The sequence below is a fragment of the Gekko japonicus genome, unplaced genomic scaffold (assembly GCF_001447785.1).
Source record: "Gekko japonicus isolate JY-2015 unplaced genomic scaffold, Gekko_japonicus_V1.1 scaffold215, whole genome shotgun sequence".
In the NCBI taxonomy this organism is placed as follows: domain Eukaryota; kingdom Metazoa; phylum Chordata; class Lepidosauria; order Squamata; family Gekkonidae; genus Gekko; species Gekko japonicus.
The window spans coordinates 1357312-1383362 of record NW_015160215.1 but is presented as its reverse complement, the minus strand read 5'-3'; the positions used below and the strand labels follow the sequence as shown (position 1 = coordinate 1383362).

Here is a 26051-nt window from a genome sequence, read left to right as displayed (position 1 = left end):
ATGGGTTGTTGATTCATGCCCAGCTCAAAAGCATCTGACTAGCCACTGCTGGATATAGAATGTAGAACTAAATCGACTTTTGTCTGTTCCATAAGGCATCTTCTTGTGTTCTTAATACTTCGAGTCATGCCAAACACAATTAACTAATTCCATAACAAGGTTCTATATTGCTAAAAGCAAGAGAGCCATGGAGATCCATTTGCTAACTGCTGTACTGCACCCAAACCAGTATTACTCTTGTGGATCGAATTTTACAAAAGGACACATGAATGGCAGATGTTTATATAATTACTTCCAGTGTTCCATGTTTAGATCCAGACAAGGGAAATTATATTTGTCTTCCTCCTTCCTTGGTGCAGATCCCTAAATCTCCCAAGGTTGCAGTGCTGGGGGCATGGTGAAGTGACAAGAGGGTTTTATAGAAATAACCCACTTTGCACATGTGATGCAAATACCTGTGCTGGGAAGTGCCGATTACACCACTGCAGCACTCCACACATCATACACTATTCCCAGGGTAATACAACCCACAGGAATAGCTTTTGGGGATGAAGACAAGGGGCTAAAGCAAGCAAGAGATGAGATAATGGAGATTGATTTTGAGAATTCCACTCAATTTGTGCCTGTGACATTCTAAAAAAAATCAAGTATGCTACAGCCTTATAAAGGTTTAGCTACAACTCCAAGGCAATCCTAGCCCTGAATAAACTTTGACTGTTACCTCAGTCCCTATATCGTGCCAGCTTTGCATCTGCCGTTCTTCAAAGAAATCATGCTAGCATTACTTCCATGAGGTATTTTATGGAACAAAGAGAAGAAGAATAAAATACTTTAATACAGAGGCCATTTGTAAGCCTTTTGCACATAGGCAGCAGTAGCGTGATGAGGAATGAGGATCAGAAAATTAATGCCAACTTTTGATTAGCTGCATATATTTATTTCACCAATGGCCTGAAGTGTACATAATTTCATGGAACAGATTATAGTTTGATCATTGTGTTTTGTACCAATGTTAGTTTGCATTGCAAATGAATTGGCTTGTTGCCATAAAAATACATTAGAAAATTTTAAAGCAGCAGAATGTTTCCCCTGTATAATTATCTCACGCACTGTCTGTTCATTTTATTTATATATTTTTTAAAACCTGCAAATAGTAGAAAGCCGTAGCACTTACAAGTAAAAGAAAAAGTAGGGGGGTGGACCACAATGTCATTTCTTGAGCAACAATTGTTTTGCAGGTACTGATAAAGTATATACAAAAGGATCTGTGAACCAAGTGTCTGTGCCCTTTCACAAATCATTATGTGATTGACTATTTAGTCATGGAGGACTTCTGCCTGTATAAAAGTGATTGAATTGGATGTGTACTAATACAATCCAAAATGCCTCATATGAAATGAAAACGAGTGAAAAGTTAGGATATGGGCAGCACAGGATATGTCATTATTATGATGCTTTTGTCTATGATATGCATATTCATTTTGCACCTTGTAATGATTACTGGCCAAACTGTTTTTGTAGCATTTCAAGTAATGAAGCATTTTAAAACACTGAAGATCATATACCTAATCTTAAACTTGGCCCCCATCATGTGGCTCAAATAATCTGACTTCTAGGACCAGGGGCAGGGAAGGAATGCTTCTACAAACCTCTGGGAACCACAGATTTACATTAAAATCCCCCAAATTAAGAAGGGGGGATTAAACCCCTGAAAAATAGAGAACTAATGTGTGCAAAAGTACTCACATCATAGATGTTATTATGGAGTTCCATAGGAATCCCATATAAATTGACACTCAAAGCTGGTGATGGGAGTAGGGGAATAAGTGTGATCAGAATGGGGGGGCAAGCATGAGGGAACAAAACCAGATGAGGTGATGGGATTACCCCTTCTCTGCAAGTTCCTGTGGGTCCCCAGTTTATACTATATGAGCTGAAGAATTTATTTATTTATTTATTGGATTTATAACTCGCCCTCTCCTGCATAGCAGGGCTCAGGGTGGGTAAAGTTGAAGGTTAAATAAATAAAAATAACAACAATAAATTAGGTTAAAAACCTTTAACAAATATTTAAAACAACTCTAAAAGTTACAAAGATCGAATGAGGTGGCACTTAAAGAGAGCACAATAGTGTCTCATTTCCTGACAGTGTGGGAGGGGAGGAAAGAAAGATGTAAGGGACAGAGAGGTTTTTGAAAGAGAGGAGGAAGTCAGCCTAATTAGAAATCATCACTGTTCTGTCATAGACCTGGCAGAATATCCCCATTTTACAGATTCTGCAAGGCCCAGATCTCACTCAGTAGAGAGTTCCACCAAGCAAGAGCCCGGGCTCTGGTTGAGGACAGAAAACACTCTTTGGGCCAGGAATCACCAGCTGATTTTTGTCAGCTGAGTGCAATGTGCTTTGGGGGATATACCAGGAGAAATAGTCCTGTAGGTACACTGGTCCCAGACCATTTAGGCCCATAAAGGTTAACACCTTTATATGGTGTTATAATGGTCAAGACCACATGAATTATATGTTACTGCATTTATATACAAAAACAATGGTGAGCAATTTATAGCTACATGGTTAAAAATAAAATGTTTTAAACAAAGACAATATAGATGACTTATAGAAGCATTTTATGTTTCTCTTTCTGACAATGATAGTTTTCATTTTAGATGTTATCACTGGCAGAACAGTTACTAGTTATCTGAAAGTTGTGAGTCAGTTTCACAGATAAGGACACAGTGCCAACAAATGCAAAGAGAGAGCGCCAAATCAGATATTGGCTGAGACTTTTATATGCCTTACATCTTTGAAGTCACCCTTTGCCAAGGATGCTGCAGTTCCTGTCCATTTGTAACCAACATCATCTCAAAATACATTCATCATTGTCAGCAAACCACTGACCTTATCTTACAGTTTGTAAACAATACTACTAGTGTGACTTGTTAACGCTAGAAGGAATGGTTACAAAAGCGAGAAAGGTGGAATATGGTGTGACTGAATCCTTTAGGCAGGTAGCATTTGCTATGCACTGGTATGTAAATGGCTTTGAAATGAGCCCAGGTTACACTGTGATTCTATGCAGTCTAAACTAATTCATTTTATAATGGATGTAGGAGTACCTCTGTATAGGATTGCATTGTTACAGTGCAATCCAAAGCAGTTATACTGTTCTAACTGCATTGAAATCATGTGATTGTGCCAGGCTGAGGATATAAGAAGAACCCTGCTGGATCAGACTACTGGTCAATCTTGGCTTACACAGTAGCCAGCCAATTACTCTGAAGGGCCAACAACAGGGCATAGAGGCCAAAGGTAAAGGTAAAGGTTCCCTTGCTCGAAAGCCAGTCGAGTCCGACTCTAGGGTTGCGGTGCTCATCTCCGTTTCAAAGCCGAAGAGCCAGCGCTGTCCGAAGACGTTTCCGTGGTCATGTGGCCGGCATGACTAAACACCAAGGTGCACGGAACGCTGTTACCTTCCCACTGAAGTGGTACCTATTTATCTACTTGCAATTTCTTGCTTTCGAACTGCTAGGTTGGCAGGAGCTGGAACTAGAGACGGGAGCTAACTCCGTCATGCGGCACACTCGGGTCTTGAACTGCTGATCTACTGACCTTCCACAGCCTGCAGTTCAGCGTCTTAACCACTTGAGCCACCGCAGCTCAAAGCCTTCCCCTAATGTTGCCTCCTGGCACTGGTATCCAGAGGTCTACTAACTCTGAATGTGGAGCTTCCCTTTACTCACCATGGCTATTAACCACTATTTAGTTCTCAGACTCTCCAATATAAAATAATAAAAGGAGCACAGCAGGGAAAGACCTGGAGAGCCACTCAGAGCAGAGAATTCTGGGCTAGATCAACCAATGGTCCAACTCTCAGCACAGTTTCATATGGATTATTTTATGATGTCTTACCACATTCATTTTCATACCCCAGGCCAGGCATGTTCATACCGATATGCAAATTGCTTCAAAATAAACCAGTGTGGGTTAGTTTCTGCCAAGGGAAGAGGGCCAACCGAGCCAGCACCCCCAAAATTGCACGAGTATTTTTGTATGCCAATAGGGGTACTGCTACAGTTGCCAGGCCCCCGGTTCAAGTGGAGGTTCCCCCACTTTTGTGGCCCCTTTCTGCCTCTGGCCAGCTGGCTGGTGAAAGGAAACCCCTCCCGCAAATGCCCCTGAACGCAATGTAATGATGTCACCCAGATGTCACATCACCACATCGCCAACGTTGGGTGGTGAGGCTTTAGTTTTTGGGCAAAACAGTATGGTAAAATTGGGCTCAAACCAGATCCTGGAGCCCCCTGCCAGCAGCCGGTAAGGACCTGGCAACCCTAGGTACTGCATTTCTATTTAAAAACTTGCCATGCCCACAAAACAAGCCTTAACAGTTAAAAAAAAAGTTTGTGATATAGTGGGGGATATTCATATTTTAAGAGTGGGGAACGCCCAAAGAAACTGTTACCGTGAGTATGCTAAGTCACAATAACTAGTTGTTAGGATCCTTGGCCACATGATCCAGTTTGCAGATGCAGATTATACACATGTAGGAATCAGTCAACAGAACATTACAATGGGGATTTTCAAGCAACACCAGATACTGGAATTGTTTGCTGTTCCTCTAGGCTCAGGAAAAATGGGAAAACTCTGGAATAAAGAAATAACACCAACACCAAGGAGGCAGAACAGGTCACAGTGATACTGTTAGAAGCAGAACAATACATACCACCCTCTTGGAAGAAATATATTGATTGGCTCTGAAGGAAGTTGAAAGGTAGAATATGTCTTAATAGGGACATGAGGATATATCCTATTACAGATAAGATTAAATTATAATAAGTCAATAATCTACACAGTGAAAAGTAGTGTTAAAAGGTTGGTCAAAGCTTAATATTTACCTGATTTATTGTTAAAGAATCTTCTTCTCCGAAATATAATGATATCCAGTACAATATTGAGTTTAGTTAAATGTTGATTATATATTTGTTCTTGATGATTGATGTATAGATTATGTTGTTATTAGTACTAGCTAATTTTTGTTAAAATTGAAGTGGTTTTATCTTACTTTAACAGTTGTATGCATTTTTAATACTTCAATAAAAAAGTGTTGAAAATACTGTCATTTATGAGAAGGTGCGACTTTATTCAGACTCCCTGACTGGGCATGGAAGCATGACACACTTTAGGATTTTAAAAAGTGTTTTCAAGACTAATTAAAAACATTGGCAAATTTCAAAGAGCAAGTATTCATGCTCCTATTAGGGTTGTGAGGTCCTCCCTGGCCATCAGCAGGGGATGGGGAGGTAGCGTTGCCATATCCAGGTTGAGAAACTCTTGGAGATTTGGGGATGGAGTCTGTGGAGGACAGGGACATCAGTGTGGTATAATGGCATAGAATACACCCTCCAAAGCATCTGTTTTCTCAAGGAGCACTGATCTCTGTTGTCTAGAGCTGTAATTCTGAGAGAACTCTAGTCCCAATAAAGTTTGGGTCCAGTGACACCTTCAAGACCAACAATTTTTAATTCAGGGTATAAGCTTTGTGTTCATGCACTCTTCTACCTATGTGAATCAATAGATGTTTAAGAGCAGTCAGCCAGACTGCTGCTTCACCAATGGCACAATGTTGCCTCCCCCCTTCCACAATATTAGGATTACGCTGGTTTATATATTTGCAAGTACTAATTTATTCTCATTTTTTTATATTACAGGCCTCTTTTCCATAACAATAAAAAGAAGGAAGATATAATGGAATATAAAGTCAACACTACTATATAATTGGTCTCCTTCCTTTTTAAGAACATTCTGAAAGGACTTCATTTTCAAATGCATTACAGTATCTACCTTTATGAAGAGAGTAACATCATTTCCAAAACATGCCTCTCATAATGAGAGAGAGTGATTGCAAGGGTGCCACTTATTTCCAAGAAGGGGATTGTTGTGCTTCTTCATCATGCATCATTTTAAAAATGAAAGTATTTGTCTTATCAAATGACTGACTGTACCTGAACTTTAAAAAACTGTAATTGTGCAATCCTTAAGGGCCAACTACTCTTCAGGAATAGCGAGCTAAAATGAAGGACATGCCACTCATAATTCACTTTTTACTTGGCCTAACTACCATTGCACTAGCACACACTGTGGATAAAAAAGTAGACTGCCCTCAGACATGTATGTGTGAGGTAAGGCCATGGTTTACTCCAAGATCTATATACATGGAAGCTTTGACAGTAGACTGTAATGATGTAGGCCTCTCTGCCTTCCCAACCAGACTGCCTGCTGACACACACGTTCTCCTTCTACAGGCAAACAACATTAAAAAAATTGAATATGCATCAAACTTCCCAGTAAACCTTACTGGCTTGGATTTATCTCAGAACAGTTTAGCATCGGTGGCCAATATTGAACTTAAAAGGATGCCCCAGTTGCTGTCAATGTATCTTGAGGAAAACAAACTTACGGAGCTGCCTGACAAATGTCTGTCTGGACTAATCAATCTCCAAGAACTCTACATTAACCACAACCTGCTTTCCTCAATTGCACCAGGAGCCTTCATGGGCCTGGATAATCTTCTTAGACTTCATCTCAATTCAAACAGTCTGCAACTGATCAACAGTAAATGGTTTGAAGCTATTCGTAATCTTGAGATTCTAATGATTGGAGAAAATCCAATAATCAGAATCGAAGATATGAACTTTAAGCCCCTTATCAATCTACGCAGCCTGGTTTTAGCAGGCTTAAATCTCACAGAAATACCAGATAATGCCTTGGTTGGCCTTGACAATTTAGAAAGCATCTCCTTTTATGACAACAGGTTAGTTAAAGTGCCCCACACAGCTCTTCAGAAGGCTACAAACCTTAAATTTTTGGATCTAAACAAGAACCCTATTAACAGAATACGAAGAGGGGATTTTAGCAATATGGTACACCTCAAAGAATTGGGAATTAATAACATGCCTGAACTTATATCTATAGATAACCTGGCAGTTGACAATTTACCGGATTTGAGAAAAATAGAAGCTACCAATAATCCCAGATTATCATACATCCACCCAAATGCATTTTTTCGACTTCCCCGTTTGGAATCACTCATGCTCAACAGTAATGCACTGAGCGCTCTGTACCGCAGTACTATCGAGTCTTTGCCTAATCTCAAGGAAATCAGCATTCACAGCAACCCAATCCGATGTGACTGTGTCATTCGATGGATTAACATGAATAAAACTAGCATCAGGTTCATGGAGCCAGAGTCATTATTTTGTGTGGATCCTCCTGAATTTCAAGGTCAGAACGTGAGGAAGGTTCATTTCAGGGAAATGATGGAAATCTGCCTTCCACTGATAGCTCCTGAAAGTTTCCCCTCAAATCTGAATTTAGAAACGGGTAGCTACATTTCCTTACATTGCAGAGCAACATCAGAACCAGAACCTGAGATATACTGGATAACTCCGTCAGGACAGAAGCTATTGCCAAACACGGTTTCTGCCAAATACTATGTACATTCAGAAGGAACACTAGATATCAGTGATATAACACATCAAGAAAGTGGCCTATATACATGCATTGCAACTAATTTAGTTGGTGCAGATTTAAAATCTATTATGATTAATGTGGATGGTTCATCTCCCCGGGATAACCATAAATCGTTGTCTGTTAAAATAGAAGATGTGCGATCTAATTCTGTACTACTGTCATGGAAAGCAAATTCTAAAATAGTGAAATCTGCTATTAGATGGGCTGCTTTTCCAAAAGATGGCAACTCTCTGCCTTCTCAGAGTGCTCGCATCCCATCCCATGTAAAGGTGTATAATTTTACACATCTCACCCCATCAATGGAATATACAATTTGTATGGACATCCCCACTGTCCAACTGCGGAATGCAAGGCAATGCATCAATGTCACCACAAAAGGATTAGACCCACCAATGACAAATTATGAGAAAAGGAACATCATCACATTCTTGGCCTGCCTTGGGGCTCTTTTGGGATTCATATGTGTAGTATCTCTCTTCAGTTGCATCTCTCGTGAAATGAACTGTGATGCAGGACACAGCTATTTAAAAAATTACCTGAAAAAACAATATTTTCCGTTCAGTGAGCTTTACCCTCCTCTAATTAGCCTTTGGGATACTGGAAAAGAAAAAAGCACAGCACTTGAAGTCAAAGCAACAGTGATAGGAGTTCCGGCTAACATGTCATGAAATATCAGTGTTGCTGTACTTAATGGTTTAAAAGGACATGCAAAAAACTACAGCTGTGCTCAACAACAAAAAAGGGGGGGGAGTATTCCTCTATAAGCATCACAGACTTGGACTCAGCTAAGGAGATAGCTACCAATAAGGATAATGTACTGATGTGGTATTTTTAAAAAAACACACAAACACCTGTCTTCAAAGAGTACTGTGCCAACCAAATTGTTTTATAGGACTTTATAGTGTTACTTCTTAAAGCACTTAATACTGTTGCAACTGTCCAAGTAGGAGAGAGATTTTTCTGTATTTGTTGTTTTTTTAATTAAATGTAGGAATAGTGAAACTGAGGAATATCCTCCTCCTGTGTTGTACAACACACACTAGCCACGAGTTCTTTTCTTTTGCAGTGACCAGATGAAACTAGAATTGACCCGTGGTGTAACAAAATGGAGAAATTCTGTAGAGTAGACACCGTGACTATGTGAAACTTTTTTATGAGCAAAAATACATTTTTGATTACAACCAAAATAGTTTGCTTTTATTTTTCTAAAGAAATTCTTCTGTAACCTACTGCCTAACACATACATTTCAATGTTGGGTACATATACATACATTTTCCGGTGGGAATTCATGTCTGAATGCTTAGAACATTCCATTTTTTAGGTTGTGTTACTGCAATAAAATACACAATAAACGGCTATCCTCTGTATGCTTAGGAAAGGAATATGTTTCATTTACTAAAAGCTGAGCACCAGGACACATTTTTATAGTCTGTCTACACACATACACAAACCCTCCAAGGATTAACGATTAATTTATAATCTATGAAGTACTCAAAACTGATTACACTGTACCAATTACTATCATCATTTCTGCAGAGTTTTTAAGAATCTCAGAGTTCACTGCAACTTACATTGCCCATCCTAAGCAGAGTAACACCTTTCAAAGTCAATGGTATTAGAAGGGTGTTATGCTGTTTAGCATGGCACTGTTAGTGAGCCAAATCAGGCTTATCCTTGTCCTTAACTGTGGAAAGCAAAGCTGAGAGGTAGAGATTTGGCAAGCCCTATCCAGTAACTGCCATTTTCTGGGTGGCCTAGGCCAGCCAGATCTTGGAAGCTAAGCAGGGTTGGCCAACACCAAGGAAGTCCAGGACTTCTGTGGAGAGTGAGGCAATGGCAAATGACCTCTGTTCATCTCTTGCCTTAAAAACCCTAAAGGGTCACCATAATCCAACTACGACGTGACAGCACTTTCCACCACCACCATCCAGTGGCTATGGCCATGCAGAAATGTTAAGCCAGGTCACCCAAATCTAACACACACACACACACACACACACTTAATGCTTTCATGCTTTCTTGATATTCCAGCAATAAATGTAACTGAAATGCTCAAATGAAATTTACAACTGTGCTGTGAGGCTGTAACTCAAGAAGGAACCACTGCTCCTAAGAAACATTTTCTGTAGCTCTACCATACAACCAGTGGTCTCATCTGAAAGGAACAAACCAGAATACAGTTGGTAGTTGAACTGAAACCCACATGATTCAGTGGGAGAGTTCCACCTAATTCATCATAACCTAAAATAGCAGCTCTTGGTCTTGTTAATACTTGATTCTATTCATGTAATTGTCAAGGTGTTCATGAAGAAAACCTGTCAGTAGGCTTATAACAGGAAACAAAAAGTGAATACTGCTGTTTAGTTACCTTGTTCACATTTGCAGATACTGCATTTAAAATAAACATTCTGCCCACAGCATATCACATCTGCATACATGCACAGGCATGGTATAGAATTATGACATTCTTATTAACCTTTATGGAAATATGCCCATCCAGATTTGGAAAACAAATATGTGATTCTAAGGAGAGCAGATTTTTCTCACTAAAATGGGTCTGATATGTATCGTGTTGGATATGTAGCAATACATCAACAATAGAAGGATTTTTACCCTGCCTTTTCCCCCAGCGGAGACCCAAAGCAGCTTATAGCATTCTGATTACCTCTATTTTATCCTCACAATACCCCTGTGAGATACATTGGCTGAGAGTGTGTAGCCTGCCCAAGGACACCCAGCAAACGTCCATGGTAGAGCAGGGATTGAACCTGGGTCTAGTCCAATACTTTAACCACTCTAACCACTATACCACACTGCTTCTCATACACCACTGACTTTTATAGAATCCATAGAGAAGGAAAATGTATCAGTCCTATTTAAGTGGAAGAAGCTAAAATATAACTTATCACAAAGTCATAAAAGCATGGGCAAATCCAGGCAGAGTAAGGAAGAATGGTAGGGAAAAAGAGAAGATAATGAGAGTAGTCTGGCAGCAGTTTGGTTTCTGTGATAGGGATACATTGTGCAGATTCTGGAGATTAAAAGTGTATGTTCTTATTGGTACTTTAACTCCTGCAGATTGCTAAATCAACAAGGCCAAGGTTGACTGGCATGTCTGCAGATCTGCTTTCTAGGCAGCTGAAAGACTAACAGATGCTTGGTTGATATATATGAAGTTACATCTTCCAGCCTGCTTCCTCAGTGTGGTGTAGTGGTTAAGAGTGGTAGACTCTAATCTGGAGAACCAGGTTTGATTCCTCTCTCCTCCACATGAAGACTGCTGGGTGACCTTGGGCCAGTCACAGTCCTTTCAGAACTCTCTCAGACCCACCTACTTCATAAAGTGACTATTGTGGGGAGAGGAAGGGAAAGAAATTGTAAGCTGCTTTGGGGCTCCTTAAGGTAGAGAACAGTGGGGTATAAAAACCAACATCTTTTTCTTCTTATAGGGCCTGGGCTAAGAGTACTAGAGTGTGGCTTCTAGAACTCTCTGGATACATGCAAACATAACCTTCCACAACTGTATTTTGAGGCAGGATAAGAATAAACCTTGCACAAAGGCCAGCATTAAAATCTAGAACCTAAATCCACAGTGTCTTAAAAATGAATTTGTTATAACATTTTCAGCTTTCAAAATCTAACTTAGGATGCCTCTAATGCAAGCAGATTTTGCCACAAAGTAATAAATAATTGTAACCATACTATTAATTCATTATCTGTGGATTTTGACAAAGGATAGTTTAATATGAGAAAAGAGATTTCTGTTATGTGCTTTTACCTATCAAGAGATATATGGAGAAAATAGAGAAACTGCAGCAGTACTTTAACAGGTAGTTATCTATACATGATGTAGTTAGGACAGGAGATTGCCCCCCCCTCCAATAACTATGATGTTTTTTTAAAAAAAGATTCAAACAGAGAAAAAAATTCTCATACCTGAATATTTTTAAAAAGCTGAAATAAAATCAATTGCATGCTTTTTATTATTCCCATTTACTCTTGCAATCAAATCAAATAAAAAACCTTTGGCCCCGTTCACACGGAGCATTTGCCACCCTAAAGATGATGATGTATTTATTTATTTTATTTTATTCCATTTATACCCCGCCCTCCCCACATGCAGGCTCTGATAGGCAGATTTTCTGGGTGCGATCACACTGCAACATCTGGGAAGTGTAGTGCACCCATGGCTAACCCCTGGCTTCTTGCCAAAGATACGGAGTAAAAAAACTAGTACATACAATGTGCTAGTTTCCAGAAAACGCGGGGCAATGGCGGGCGTCTGATTGCGTTTCCACTGGAATCCTGTGGCATCTGGCGCCCGCTCATGTCCCGTCGCAAACCGGATGTTTTCTTTTTTTAAGTCTCCACAGGATGTGCACAAACACCCACAGTCACATGCGCACACTGTGGTGAGGGGGGGGAAATCCTGTTTTCCATGGAAGCGGCGCCTAGCAATTGCCACTGTGATCGCGCCACGCCGCTTCTTTGCCGCGCTGCAGGACAGCCATGTGATCGGCACCTAACGGCATACCCACGGGACCTCCACGGGACATGTGATCGGGCTGCCATGTGTTACTTTGCTCCGAGGCAAACAGCCACGCTCCCCCCCCCCCGCATTTTCCGGCCCATGTGACCAGGACCTATATTAGGCATTTGTGCTCTTGCAATCAAAACACCCAACTTTTCATGTACTCATAAGCTACTTTCTGCTGTCAGTTTCCTCCTGGTTGGTTATCATTATTTGAAAAAGAAATTTTCTTTGAACATTTAACAATGAATATCTGACTTTCAACCTTAAAAATGTAACACTTCGTAGTGGTTGAGTGGAAAATATAGGCTATTTCTAAAAAGATTTTAAGCCAGAAGGAAGGAGAAAATACCCCAGTGCTAATCCTAAAATATCCCAAATCTGGATCTTTATGAATACAATATGTTTCTCTGAGCACAGTCATTACAAACCTGATGAATCACCATCACATATGTAGTGACATTAGAATTTATCAGACAGACTTGCTCATATATCAAGGGAGATTTCAGTACCATGGACAGAGCTTTTTAAGAGGCAGGCTATTTATCAAACACACAATAGCTGAAATATGACTTGTTATAATGCATATACTGTATAGGTCACCAAAAACTTGTTCATGTATCTTGTATGTTTGTCTTTTGAGCTGAAGTACATATAAAACCCTTTTACTGATATAGCTCAGAGGTCAGAAAAGCATTTGTTACAAGCAACCACAACTGAAATCAATGACACTAGATAACGACAATCAAAGCATGCCTAACCATAAGAAATTATTCTACATCAGTGGGGAAAAGGCAGCTGGTCTTAATTAATCATCACATAATTTAGAATAATTTAGAATAATGCATAATTATCACCCAAAGTCATTCTCAGAATAAATATATCTGTTTAAATGATCTTTCCTATTACATAGTGGACACTTGAAATACATAACAGCTGAATACTGAACCAACATATTCAAACCATTTGTGTTTCAAAACCTTTTGTATGCTATACCTATAAAGTTTGCCTAGAGTCTGGGTGTTGTTTAGGTGCAGAAAGCTCTTAGGTCATGTTCAAAAGTCAAAAAAGTAATCTTTGGGTCAAGCACAGGACTGCCTACACAAGGATACAGCTGTATTACCCTTTGTTATTTGATCATAGCCTCCGTCAAACAGTGAGTAATATTAATAAAATACATCTTGTCAAATGTGACTACATAGCTATATTGTGGAGGGGCTGCAGTTCAATGGAAGCACATTTACTTTTTATGCAGAATTACAGTATAAGATAAAGTGAAAGATCTCTGCCTGAGACCCTAGGAAGCTGCTGCCAGTTTCAGTAGACAACACCAATCTTGATAGACCAACAGTCTAACTCAGTATAAGGCAGCTTCATGTGTTCATTACATCCCCAGCTATTTTCCTGGGATTATTCAATGGTTAGTACACGCTGCTATGAAAATTAATGATACAGAACTGTGGTAATTAGGACTTGTCACTCTCATTCACATTATCAGAGGTCCAATATGACAGTGGAATTATCACTCCCTTGTCACCACGAATGCATTTGTTCCAAGAGGTTTATTTGCCTATTTAGTTCTATTCGGGGGGTGGGGGGGGGGGGGAGGCCAACTTTCAGCTCACACATCATTGGCCACTCTCCTGAGTATTGTTTTGCATTACCAAAGCTCTGTTTAAGTTCCAAAACAGGCTTTGTGATTTGAAAAAAGTACCCACTGACAACCCAAGATAGGTAAGGACCTTTCTTTTTCAACACAGTCTATCACCTTACTCCTCTCTATGCTTCTGCCTGCATTCAGGAAGAGAAACAGTCTTTTAAATTACTAAAATACACTTCATTTATGTCAATTATCACATTATATCTCCAATCCCAGTTACTCAGGCATATATGCTAAACCAGCATAATTTTAACTAATTTAAATATAGACTTGCCTTTAAGTATTTGTTTAGTACATTTTCCCCACTCTTCCTCCAAGCAGCTCAGTTCAGTGTACATCATTCTTCCCCCTCTTCTTCACAACAACCCTCTGAGGTATGTTAGGCTGAAAAAAGGTGCCTGGTCCAAGGTCATAATAGTAAGCTTCATGGCAAAGTGGAAATTTGAATCTGGGACTCCCGGATCATAGTCCAAAACTTTAATCACTGAACAGACAGTACCATATGCATTTTAGACTATATATCATATCTTTCTTTAAGCAACTATACTGCTCAACAGCTTAAAAAATATGTGATTTTTTTCTTTTTCTTTTTTTAAAGTACCCGAAGGTACACTTTTATTATTTTTATTCCATTATATACTACAGACACACAGACATACATACAAACAACCCCCAACTACCCCCACAACATATAACATATAACAAGATACTTTATTATTTCTTCTGCTTATTAAATTTGTAAATTCATTATCTATTTTACTAAGCTTATCTTTTCTGTGTTCTCAAATTACTACATTTATATATCAGTTACATTTACATTATACCAGTCGTAGAATCTCTTCCAAGTTTTTTGGAAAGTCCATTCTGTACCGGCTCTCATCTCAAGTGTCAGTTTGTCATTTTCCGCCGTTTCAAATAGCTTGTTCACGTACTCTTGTTTCGTTGGTATTTCCATTATTTTCCAATATTTGGCATATACTATCCTTGCAGCTGTTGACATATGAACTACCAAATACCTATCTGCTTTATCAAAGTCTTTTGGAAATATATTCAATCAGTATCTCTGGAGTAAACAGGATATTAGTTCATTATTTTTTCCATTATCTCATGAATCCATCTCCAATACCTCTTTGTAACATCACATAACCACCACATGTGATAAAAAGAACCAGTCTTATTTTTACATTTCCAACATTTATCAGAGCAATTAACATTTTGTTTAGCTAATCTATCTGGTGTAATATACCATCTATAAAACATCTTATACATGTTCTCTTTATATGACACAGCATTAGTTAGTTTTATATTTTTCCGCCAAATCTGCTGATTGTCTTTTTTATCCAAAATGTCCTGGTATCTTAACAATTCTTCTCCCACATATATATTAGGTAAGGTAAATTCCTCTAAAGGTATAATCAGTCTTGATATTTTAGTATAAAAGTTTTTATGTATAGGGTCCCAAACCTTTAATAATGCTACTCTCAGCCAATGCTGTTTAAAATATTTTTGAGGGCCTGCTTTTTCATACCACAAAAAAGCATTCCATCCTAGCAGTAAATCATGGCCCTCAATTTTTAAAAGTCTCTTATCTTCTAAAGTAATCCATTCTTTAATCCATACTAACGCTGCAGCTCTATAATACAGTAACCAATTCGGTACACCAAACCCTCCTCTTTCTTTTATGCCGTGTAGCATTTTCAATCTTATTCGTGCCCTTTTCCCTTGCAATATAAACTTAGATGTCATCTGGTCTAAGTCTTTAAACAAGTTTTGATTTTGTAGTATCAGAATAGTTTGAAAGAGAAACATCCATCTAGGTAAAATATTCATTTTTATTGTAGCGATTCTCCCCATCATGGAAAGTTGCAGATTTTTCCATTTGTCCAAGTCTTGTTTAGATTTTTGTAGCAATACTTTATAGTTGTCTTCATAGAGTGTACTACATTTATTTGTAACCGTGATTCCTAAATATTTAGCTTTTTTTACAATCTGACATCTTGTAATTTCTTGTAACTTTTCTTTTTGTTTGTCGTCCAAGTTCTTAGTTATAATTTTAGTTTTTTCTATATTTATTTTGAAACCCGCCACAGCTCCATACTCTTCAATCTTGTCCTTCAGGACTCCTGCTGCTTCTATTGGGTTTTCAAGTATTAATGCCACATCATCTGCAAATGCTAGTATTTTAAAGTGTTCTTTCTTCACTTGGTCCAGTTATTTTACTCTCTTTTCTGATGGCTTCATTCATAACTTCAATATGTGATTTCCCCACCCAAATAAAAATTCTGCTTGTTGCCTCCATACAAGCTCAGTTGTGGTACTATATTGAAGCATAAGAGACTCTTCCTTTCTGCTACTATACATTGAGGCGTCATTAAAAAAAACAAGAGAAGGTGTTCATACCTCCCCTGAAAGACGCACATTCACCAATAATTTTCAAGACAGATCAGTCACAATTACAAATACGATATATGATTACATGCTATTCAGAGAAAAAAATACTAAAGTACATAAATGTTTAACTTAAATACAGTTTGTATTTCACTGATTCCCCCATTCCCACCCAACTGCTCATCACCATTCCTGCCTGATAAACTGAACCAGCTGGAGTGAAGATGATATGATCAGGCCTAGTCTTTGGACTGGTTAGGAAGCAACTAGGGATGGCAGGAATAGAGCAGGCTGCTCATGTTAGGTAAGACCAATTGGTAAGCACCCCAAGGCATTATGCAATCATGGAGGACAGTTCCTGCAACAGCCCATCATTCATTGTACAGTAGGGTAGGCTGGGAGCAAATGGTGTTAAGAAGCAACAAACAAACCCTTAGTTGTCTGTGTTGCACACTGGGGCACGGGGACAAAGTCTGGTACTTTCAGCATAATTCATAGGTAGGCAAGGACAGCAAAAATCACTGGCCAAGTTTGGATCCAGGATGGAGTTGCCTAAATGATGGTAGCCATGGGATGCCTATCCATCCTACCCTTAAATCTGCTAACAGGTTAGAATATAGATCAGCCATTTAAACAAACTAGTAAAAGTGACACAGAAGGGAACAAAGATACTTTTCCACCTGCATTCATCAGCTGGCATGCTTCTTCGCTCTGTCCTCACCCCAACATATACTATTGCTTCAGTTGAGTTACACCAGCATATCCTGTCACATTATTACTACAACCTAAACGTGTATTTATATTTATACAAAAAGTCATTTCACACATGGAATGGAAGGCTAAGAATTTTTGCAAAAGGGTCTCAGTCAACATGTGCTACCAAATAATAATTATTATCATATGGCAGTGTGTGTAGTATAGACAGGAAATCCTAAGACTGTCTGGCAGCCAGACGTTCTAGCACTTTAACCATTATGCACCAGTAGGTGGCAAGCTAAACTTGTTTTTAAAGCAAGAGATGTTTCAGAGGTGGTTTGCCATTGCATGCTTCTGTGTCACACCCTTGGTATTTCTTGGAGGGTGCCCATCTGAATACTAGCCAGGGCCGAACCTGCTTAACTTTCAAGATCTGATGAGATTGGACTATCCTGGGCTATCTAGGTCAGGATTTGCTACCAGTTTACTATAGATACTACTGAAATTCATACTCCCCTAACTTGGAAAACCACAGTTCAAAGACAGATGAGCCTCACAGCTGCCAATCATCCTCCGAATCACAGAACAATCCCCCTCCTCTCTCATCTTGTTCACCCTGCTGCTAGGGAGTGGTGTGGTGGTGCCAGCAGGCATCTCTGAAAGGAGGGAAAATAGTTTCAGTCTTTGTGCATTTTTTCTTTTCTTCTCCCCTTGCTTCCAGTGACCTAGACATGGTGCCCCTGCATTCTGGGAACTGTACAGGATGTCAGGAGTTCTGGAAACTACAGCTTCCAGAATGCAGCAAGTACTGCATGTAATGCACAGTATTCACAGGAACTGGTTCATTCTAGGAAATCTAGCTCCCAGAATGCCTGGCATTCAGTGACATTCTGGTAACTACTTCCAAGGCAGAGAAATGGAAGGAGATTGCAACAATTTTCACTCTTCTCAGCTGCCTGCCAGCACTACTACATTGATCTTCAGTTGGAGAAGGGCGAAAGGAGGAGAGGATAAGAAAAAGTATTCGGAAGGTGGCACTTGTGGTGATAGCACTGGGTGCACCATGGTGTCCTGAGATCTCTGAGTGCCAGGAATCAAACTTACATTATAAGAGACTGTTTGTGGATTTGACTGCAAATAGCTAGATTTTTCTGAGCTCCGTTCCAAAGAGATTCTTGTGCATTTCTATTTTTCACTACGTGTGTGTGAAGGAAATCATAGTAAGATCAGAGAATAATATCTGGTGACAGGAAAAAAGTGAAATAATGAAATACAGACATTGTAAGTACTATATGAACATGTTTGACCTATGATGTAGTGTTTCTTTGCAGAATAGAAAGGTAACTTAGACTCTTCTGAAATGTGTGACCTTTCTATGTGAATTACGAGGTAAATCTTGTTTCTATGGACTATTTCACTGGTTATTCTCACAGATGGGTATACCCACCTGTCATTGGTAAAAGAAATATTAACAGCTGATGCTGTACTCAGCTTTACTGTTCTCCCTGTTCCCAAAATATGATAAATATTTGGGGAATTCAGGAAGGACTAAAACTCTTTGTTGTCTCTCACAGCAACAGCTCTTTATCTTTCCTTTACCAATGACAGGCAATCACACAAGACAGCAAAAACAAGCACCCAAATAGCAAGGTAGAACAAGGAGCTAGCTATTTATTTACGTGATAAAAATGCAGGTGTTATCTGCCTCCTATAAGGGAGCACAGGATATGTCAACCCTGGTCTCATTTAAGATCCATTTCCATTCATCTCTTTTAGAGTAAAATAAATTTGCCCACCCAGAACTCCGTTAGCCATCTGGGCTACCTAACTTGTTACCTAATTATTGCCACTGATGCCAATCACTTGCACAGACGCTGCAAGACCCAGATGAGTAGATGCCATGCACTTTTTGTTGCCTTTTGTCATAAAAATAAAGATTTTTGCATCAATCACACTTTCTTCTTGCCCTTCTAGCTTGAAAAGGCCAGTCTGCAAGCATTCACAGAGCAATCCAAATAGATTCAGGTGCAGTAGCCGTGTTGGTCTGAAGCAACAGAACAAAGTGTGAGTCCAGTGGCACCTTAAGACCAACAACGTTTTATTCAAGACATAAGTTTTCGTTTGCATGCACAGTTCTTTTGATAAACATACTTTCTGAAGAAGTGTGCATGTACATGAAAGCTTATACCTTAAATAAAACTTTGTTGGTCTTAAAGGTGCCACCGGGCCCAGTTCATGGTTCGTGAACATTGGTTTGTGCCATCCCACCCCCATGAACTTTCCAGGTGGCTTTGGGACCACAGTCTCTTTAAAAGCCTTCTCCAAGCTGCACCGCCATGGCAGCGTGACTCGGCAAATGAACTCAGAAGGCATTTAAATGCCTTCTGGGTTTACTTGTGAGTTGTGCCACAGCAGTACTGCAGCTTGCAAAAACATTTAAAGGAATCACTTTAAATGGTTTTTGCAAACCGCACCACGCAGTGTGACTTGCACTGTGGCGGTGGCATGGCTTGCAAAAGCCATTTAAAGGAAGCCACGCCACATCACAAGCCATGAACCTTGAGCCAGTGTGTTAAACAGAAAGGTTCATGGAGGTTCGTGGTTTGTGAGACTCCACAAACCTCCATTTTCCCAGTTCGTGCCCATCATCTAGCCTCTGTCCTCCTCCTCCTGCCTACCTTCAATCCATTCTAATGAAATAGTGAAAAGGCAGAACTAGTAATAAACACAGACTCAAGTAATGATAATAATATTTTGCACAATGCTTCTAAGTATTCGTACTAGATCCTACTCCTAACCTACCACTCCACTGAGCAAAGTTTGAAGCCTTTCTCCAATGTAAGTGGTTCTTCCTCCAACAGAAGAGCCTCGTAAGTGGGAGGAAAACTCCCCGGGATGGAGGAAGGCTCCTTGGAGCATGGTTGGATCCACCCCATTATATTTTTGTAACCTTTACAATAACTGTGTAGTTTAAGTTCGTATTATTATACCCATGTTTCAGCGGAGGGATGAGGCGTGAGAGAACACTACTTGCCAATGGCCACCCAGTGAATTCACAGCACAGCAGAGATGGTATTTGAATCAGGGATGTTCCTGATCAGTTGCTCAGACTCTTGCAAAGAAGTGACACCAGCGCTTGCAGTATGACAGTTTTGCAATGGGGGGAGGGGGGAGCAGCCCACCAAACGAGAAAGCAAAACATACCAGAACTGCTCAGGGGCACAAGTACAGCTGAAAAGAGGCCAGATGGCATATTCTAGAGCCCAAATTAGCTGATGTCTCTTTTAATGCTACAGTTTATGAGACTGTCAAATAATCCCATATGCCTCACCCAAATGTATCTCATTCTCCACAATAAATTCATGCTGTGCTGCAAATGCTTCGCTCTTTCACTCTTCTGGGAATATGAAAGTTCCTTTGCCTCAGAAAATACTGAGGAGCAGTATTTTAAATAGGGGAAAAAATAATGCTTGTCACAGCAGTAAGGACACCACTGGACACAATAAGTATCAATTCAAGGACTCAAAGATCTTGATCTGAAACCAAGCTATTTCCCTGGCTTTATATGCTAGGAAATTAAAGGGAAGAACAATTTGCAGGAGCTACTGATGCTTGTATTACACTTAGTTTAATGTGGCAAGTATTTCTCCACAGGACTTTGTACAGAATACAGGTTACTTGTTAACAGTGGGAGGGCTTCTAGTGTCCTGGTCCCACTACTGGACCGCCTGATGGCACCTGGTATTTTTGGACACTGTGTTAGACTGGATGGGCCATTGGCCTGATCCAACATGGGCTTCTCTTATGTTCTTAAAGACTTTGGTTTCTATGCCCTACCTAGAGACATACTGGGTGCATTTGGATGGCTAAAGTATGAAACAGGATACTGGACTAAATGAACATTGGTCAGATGTAGCACAAAGCTGTTCTCACATTCATGCCTGGGGTGTAATGTTCTGGGTTTCAAATGTGAAATCCTGTGGGTCAGGCACTGTTCACCTAATACCTGCCACTAGTGACAAAAAGGAAGTACAGGCCATATATGGAAGGACACTGATATCACAATGGAGAATTCTGATCGTTTGAATGAGGGGATCCAAGAGAGCCAATCCCATGATGCTGCCTATCATAAAAGTCTTGGATATGCCACATTCAATCTGAGTAACCTGTTGCCAAAGAAAGATGTCAGGCCTTCCTCCCATGGTTACCATCCCTCCCATGCACTTACATCTGAGTTCTTGACATATCTACAGAATGAGTATGCACATCTCCCCCAAGGGACACTACAACACTGCAGGTAAACTCTGTCCACACAGAGAGAAATATCTCAGTACCTCTGTTTCACTTCTGAAACCACCTACAACAACCGCAAGTTCATGCACATCTCCCTCTGATGATAATAGTATTGTTATTTCACAATACAATACAAGAAGAGTTTCTAATATCAGGCTAAGAAATGGAAACTAGACATACTTTACCTCCTAAGTAAGGTTCTGTAACTTTAAAAAAAGACTGGCCAAAATTCTTTACCAAGAGAAACACACCCTTTTGACATATTTGCTTTACAGGCAGCAGTAGGAAGCAACAGTTCTTCAAAAGACAACATCTGAGCAATCAAAATGACATACTTTTTAATGAGAAGAGATACACAGCACATATTTATTTTGGTTTAAAAAAGACTCCTAGGACTGGACTTACTGCTTTTTCTATTATAAACTTTCAAAAATGTGCAGAAGAAACATGGCCACATGTGCATTTATCTGTGCTAGTTTCTACGACAAATGAAGTACCATGTGGAAATGGGTAACATTCATAGATTGCTGACAGGGTTGGTTGGGAATAAGCAGCTATTGTTTTGACAGAGCAGTGCTAATATCCAGAATATCTCCAGGTATCAGGCCAAAGGACAGGGATTAGTATTAGTGAGAGTGAGAATCAGATGAAAAGACAATATCTTAGACACAAAGCATTGACAGCAAAGTGCAGGCCCTCATGAAGCAATTAGAAAGCTAAGTCAACTATCAGACATAGTGATAAATAACTTTGTTGACTAGACAAAGCACAAAAGCCTGAATACATGTGTTCCAATCCATCTATCTGTCAATTTCCTGCCTTTCCTTTAGAAAACTTAAGAGTGGTGTGCATGGTTCTTTTCTCCTTCATTTTATCCTCACAACAATGTTGTAAGGTAAATTAATCTAAGAGAGTACAAGAAACCCAAGGTTAACTAGTGAATTTCATGGCCAACATGGTCAACATGGCCAACAATGGTCTCCCAAGTTCTAGGCTTCCTCTCCAACACTACACAACACTGGCTCTTACTTATTTATTAAAACAGTTACATTTCACCTTTCCTTGTGGTTCAAAGCAGCTTACAATAATAGTTAAAAATAATAGTTAAAAAACATTTTCAATTAAAGCCAGAAATAAAACAGCAAACCCAAATCTCCCCCCCTTCCACTCTTAAATTAGCCAGCCATTCAATTCCCCTCAACAGCCCCAGCAAACAAGCAGGCCTTGCAACACCTCACAAAGATCTCCAAGGAAACCCCCCCCCCTTCCAGGAGTCCATTCCACAGATCCAGAGCCACGATGGAAAAGCCGAGGCTCTGGTCTGTGTCAGATGGGGCATTGTTAAGCATCAGAATAGCCAATCAATGGCTGCCTGATGACTTTAATTGGCACACAGGAATCTAAAGAAGGAGACAATCCTTCAGATAGCTCTTATAGTTCTTTCTGAGAACCAGGCGATACTGCAGTCTTCCTTTATATTTGGTGCTCTTGTTAAAATTGTCATAGAGCTTTTTTAGCTAGCACAGGCATGGTTAGCTTGGCATTTTAAATGTAAGTACAATGTTTATTCATTATTCAGTACCTGTAATTTGGAAACCAAAATAATGGTTGTGATATGATATACGTAGGTGCTCCTGCCAGTTAAAAAATGAAACTTGATGAGATTGGCCTTTCTCCATGTTAATATGGCTTACCTTTATCAGGTGGGAGTTTATAGTATTGGGAAAATTGGTGTGTATGTTATTTCAATGACTACATTAATTTAGCCAGTGTAAGGAGTGGCTGAAGAAGAAAACAATAAACAGGTGTTTATCTGGATGCCTGTCCATTTTCCGTTACTATCAAGATTTCTACTGCTACTATCATGAATTTCTGAATTCTTCATGGACATTACAAATTGTGGGTGCTTTTTTTGTATCCTTGAAAGTTTCCTGTAATTCCATTACTGAAAATTCTTTGTAATCATATTGTGTGCAGTAATTCCTTGTAGCACGTTATCACAGTGGTAGTTGTTCTTTAACTTTGTCGTGGAAATCAGCCACATTATATGGAAAGCCCTCTTTTGTCAATAGTGTCTTTCTGGAGACTGCTGTGCTAGTTTGTTTGTTTCAATAATTTACACCCCCTCCTTTCATCCAGAGGTACTACAGTAGTTTATGGATTATTCAAATACCATATAATCAACAATCACCTTTAAAAAAAAAAGTGTCATCAACAGAAAGCCCAGGTAAACAAGGACCCCTTTAGCTGGCAAGCACAAACTGACTAGCCAAATATTTTCGGGGAAGGTATTCCAGAACTGAGGCATTGCCACAGAAGAGGTCATTCTGAGTGGCAACCCACTGTATTGCAGAGAATGGTAGCACACTGAGAAGGACTTCAGATAATGACTGCAGTAATTTGGTTCGGATGGCAAGGGAGAATACTCTTTCAAATACTTGGTCCATATAGGACTTTGAGTACAACTATACAACTGCACTGTACTGTAATTGCACACAGTAATTGCACCTTACCAACCTTACAACCCTGTATGGTCCCTTATTCAGGTGCTCTGTATAATTACATAAGCAGCATGGCAGTCACTTTTCCATGGTTCTATTTCCCAGGCCTGCTGTAATATTTGAAGTCCCAGTATCATATGAATTAAGCCAGTTGGCACAGCTTTTTCCCCATGCAACTTTTTCCCAGACAAAACTGTGGACTCCCACTGGGTAGAAAGACCCCACCAATGGCCCCACTCATATAATACTGGGCCTTTACACATTAAAATGTCACAGCAGGCTGAAGCCACAGAAACATGGCTCCCAGGCAACTGCTGCAACATTTATGGACCTCTCACCTAGATTCAGAAGCAGCATGAAAAATCTTATTTTAAGATTTAGTTCCTAAAAAAATCTATAACATGTTTCCTCAAGTTTTGTATACTTCTCATAACTTTAGACTTTATTTCCATTGACTGTGTTTGAATGTGTTTGGGCAAATTAGTAGTCTACTAGCTGTACATTTATGCAGACAGCATTTTCTACTGTCTCTATAAGCAAGAGGTCAGTTTCAAGGTAATTAACATTCATCTGCTTGTGGCATAGATTTTATCTATTCTTAAATTCAGCTACAGTACATTCATTCAACAATGAAATGTCCTATTGTTTGGAGTTTGGAAAATGCAAGAAAGGTCATTGCTGAAATTCTGAAAATGAGAGAATTATTTCATAGTGCTGCAGAATATGACAAAGAAAATCTTTTTCTCTTACTGCATTTCAAATAAAAGGTATACACAGCACTATGTATCTGGCCAATTACAGAGTTTCTGCTACCTTCCCCAGCGATTGTTTCAAATCAAAACAACAGTTGGGAAGCGTATTTAATAAAAATAGCTCACTATCCCTGAGGCATGGTGTTATGTCTATTCCATAATAACAAAAGGTTTCGAATAAATTAGATAGTTAGCAATAGTCTTGTTTTTGTTTTAAAATGAGCAAGAAGCAGAGGAGTAATATAAAACAAAAACGCTAATTGTGTATCATTTAAAGCTAGTGGTAATTCTGTCCATTTAGTGTGACTATCGTGCATTGAGAAATACTGTGGAGGCCGGGTCACAAATAAAGTTATCTAAACTGATGTCCAGTATCAACTTCTACTTCACTGAATCAGTGTGGGGAGCAATCTTGGAAATTCAAATGATGGCAAAATGACTTTTGTACCATGGATGTTTAAAGATTTTACCATCCTTGCAATTCAGGACATGAAGAACAAAGACCATGCAAGTAGTTTGCTAAAGTCATTCAGTCTGAGACCAAGGAGCTTTCATTGCAGGAGGAAACCACAGCCTCTTTTTTTGCCTATGTGTCTCATCCTCAAAACATATGCTTAGGCCCTAAACGCATGCTTAGGCTGAAGGCCTGGAATGCAAGCCCAACTTGTACATCATGGTTCCCTGACTCAGAATTTTACTTCTCCCAGTGAACCATTCTGCTCCTACTCCTAGGTATACCAATTCTAATCAGTGTTAAAACTGACCTAGTAGAAGCACTTGATGTTGTACATGGACTTCTGTTCCATTATAAATTACCTGCCAAATACATAGACCTTATGTTCTTTTTATTAGTTTGTATATGTGTGTCACAGGAATCTACAGAATATATCATGTATTTGACGGTTTATGAAAAACACAGTTTGTTTCTAATGTTTACTTTGCTATGTGAAGTTAACAAATGTTACGTTATTGTTATGTTTATGAAAAACTGAAAATAAAACAAAAAAATTATAATTAAAATAAATTACAGGCCATTCCAACTGCAGAAATCTCTCAAAGCTAGAGAGGAATTCTGAAGGAATGTTACACCAAACACTGGTTCTTGTATCAACCAAAGAAATATTCATCCCCAAATAACTCATAGCGGCAAGCGACCAAGGGTGGGGGATGGTCTGTTATATACATGGCTTCCACGATTACTTCAGAAGAAGATGAAGTTATATGCCCATGTTCTTTTGTCTATGAAAAGTTGTTCTCACTGCAAAGATTAATCAGGAAGTTATATATAAATGTTGGAGCATGTATACATCATTGGAAATGAGTCATAGGATACACCAGCATTACCCAGTGTGGTTTTCATGGCTGCCATGGTGTACACCAATACTTTCCTTGGTGCCCACCAAGCTTTTCAGCAAGTGGACAGGGCCACTGTATGGCAGGGCCTATTATTGGTTGGCCTCATTTAAATAAAAGGGCTTTTCATTGGAGGACAAGGACTGGTAAGCAACTGGGCTTTCCTTAGTCAGCTTATGATTCCATTCCCACTTCAGGACTGGCTTCCTTCCAAGAGTTATGAGGAGGCCATTTTGGGGTGATGCTCACTACCACCTTTCAAAATTCCAAAGGTGTCCACAGACTCAAAAAGGTTGGGGACCCTTTGGATATACATTTGAAGACATAAGAACACATGAAACTACTGTA

General features: G+C 39.4%; 1 protein-coding gene across 1 annotated transcript; it reads left to right on the top strand.

Annotated features, from left to right (window-relative positions):
- The first annotated feature begins 5844 nt into the window (after positions 1-5844).
- LRRN3 (leucine rich repeat neuronal 3) lies at positions 5845-8196 on the top strand. The gene has a single exon (XM_015410545.1). It carries the CDS (start codon positions 6070-6072, stop codon positions 8194-8196), a length of 2127 nt encoding a protein of 708 aa, XP_015266031.1. The 5' UTR covers positions 5845-6069.
- Positions 8197-26051: the final 17855 nt, after the last annotated feature.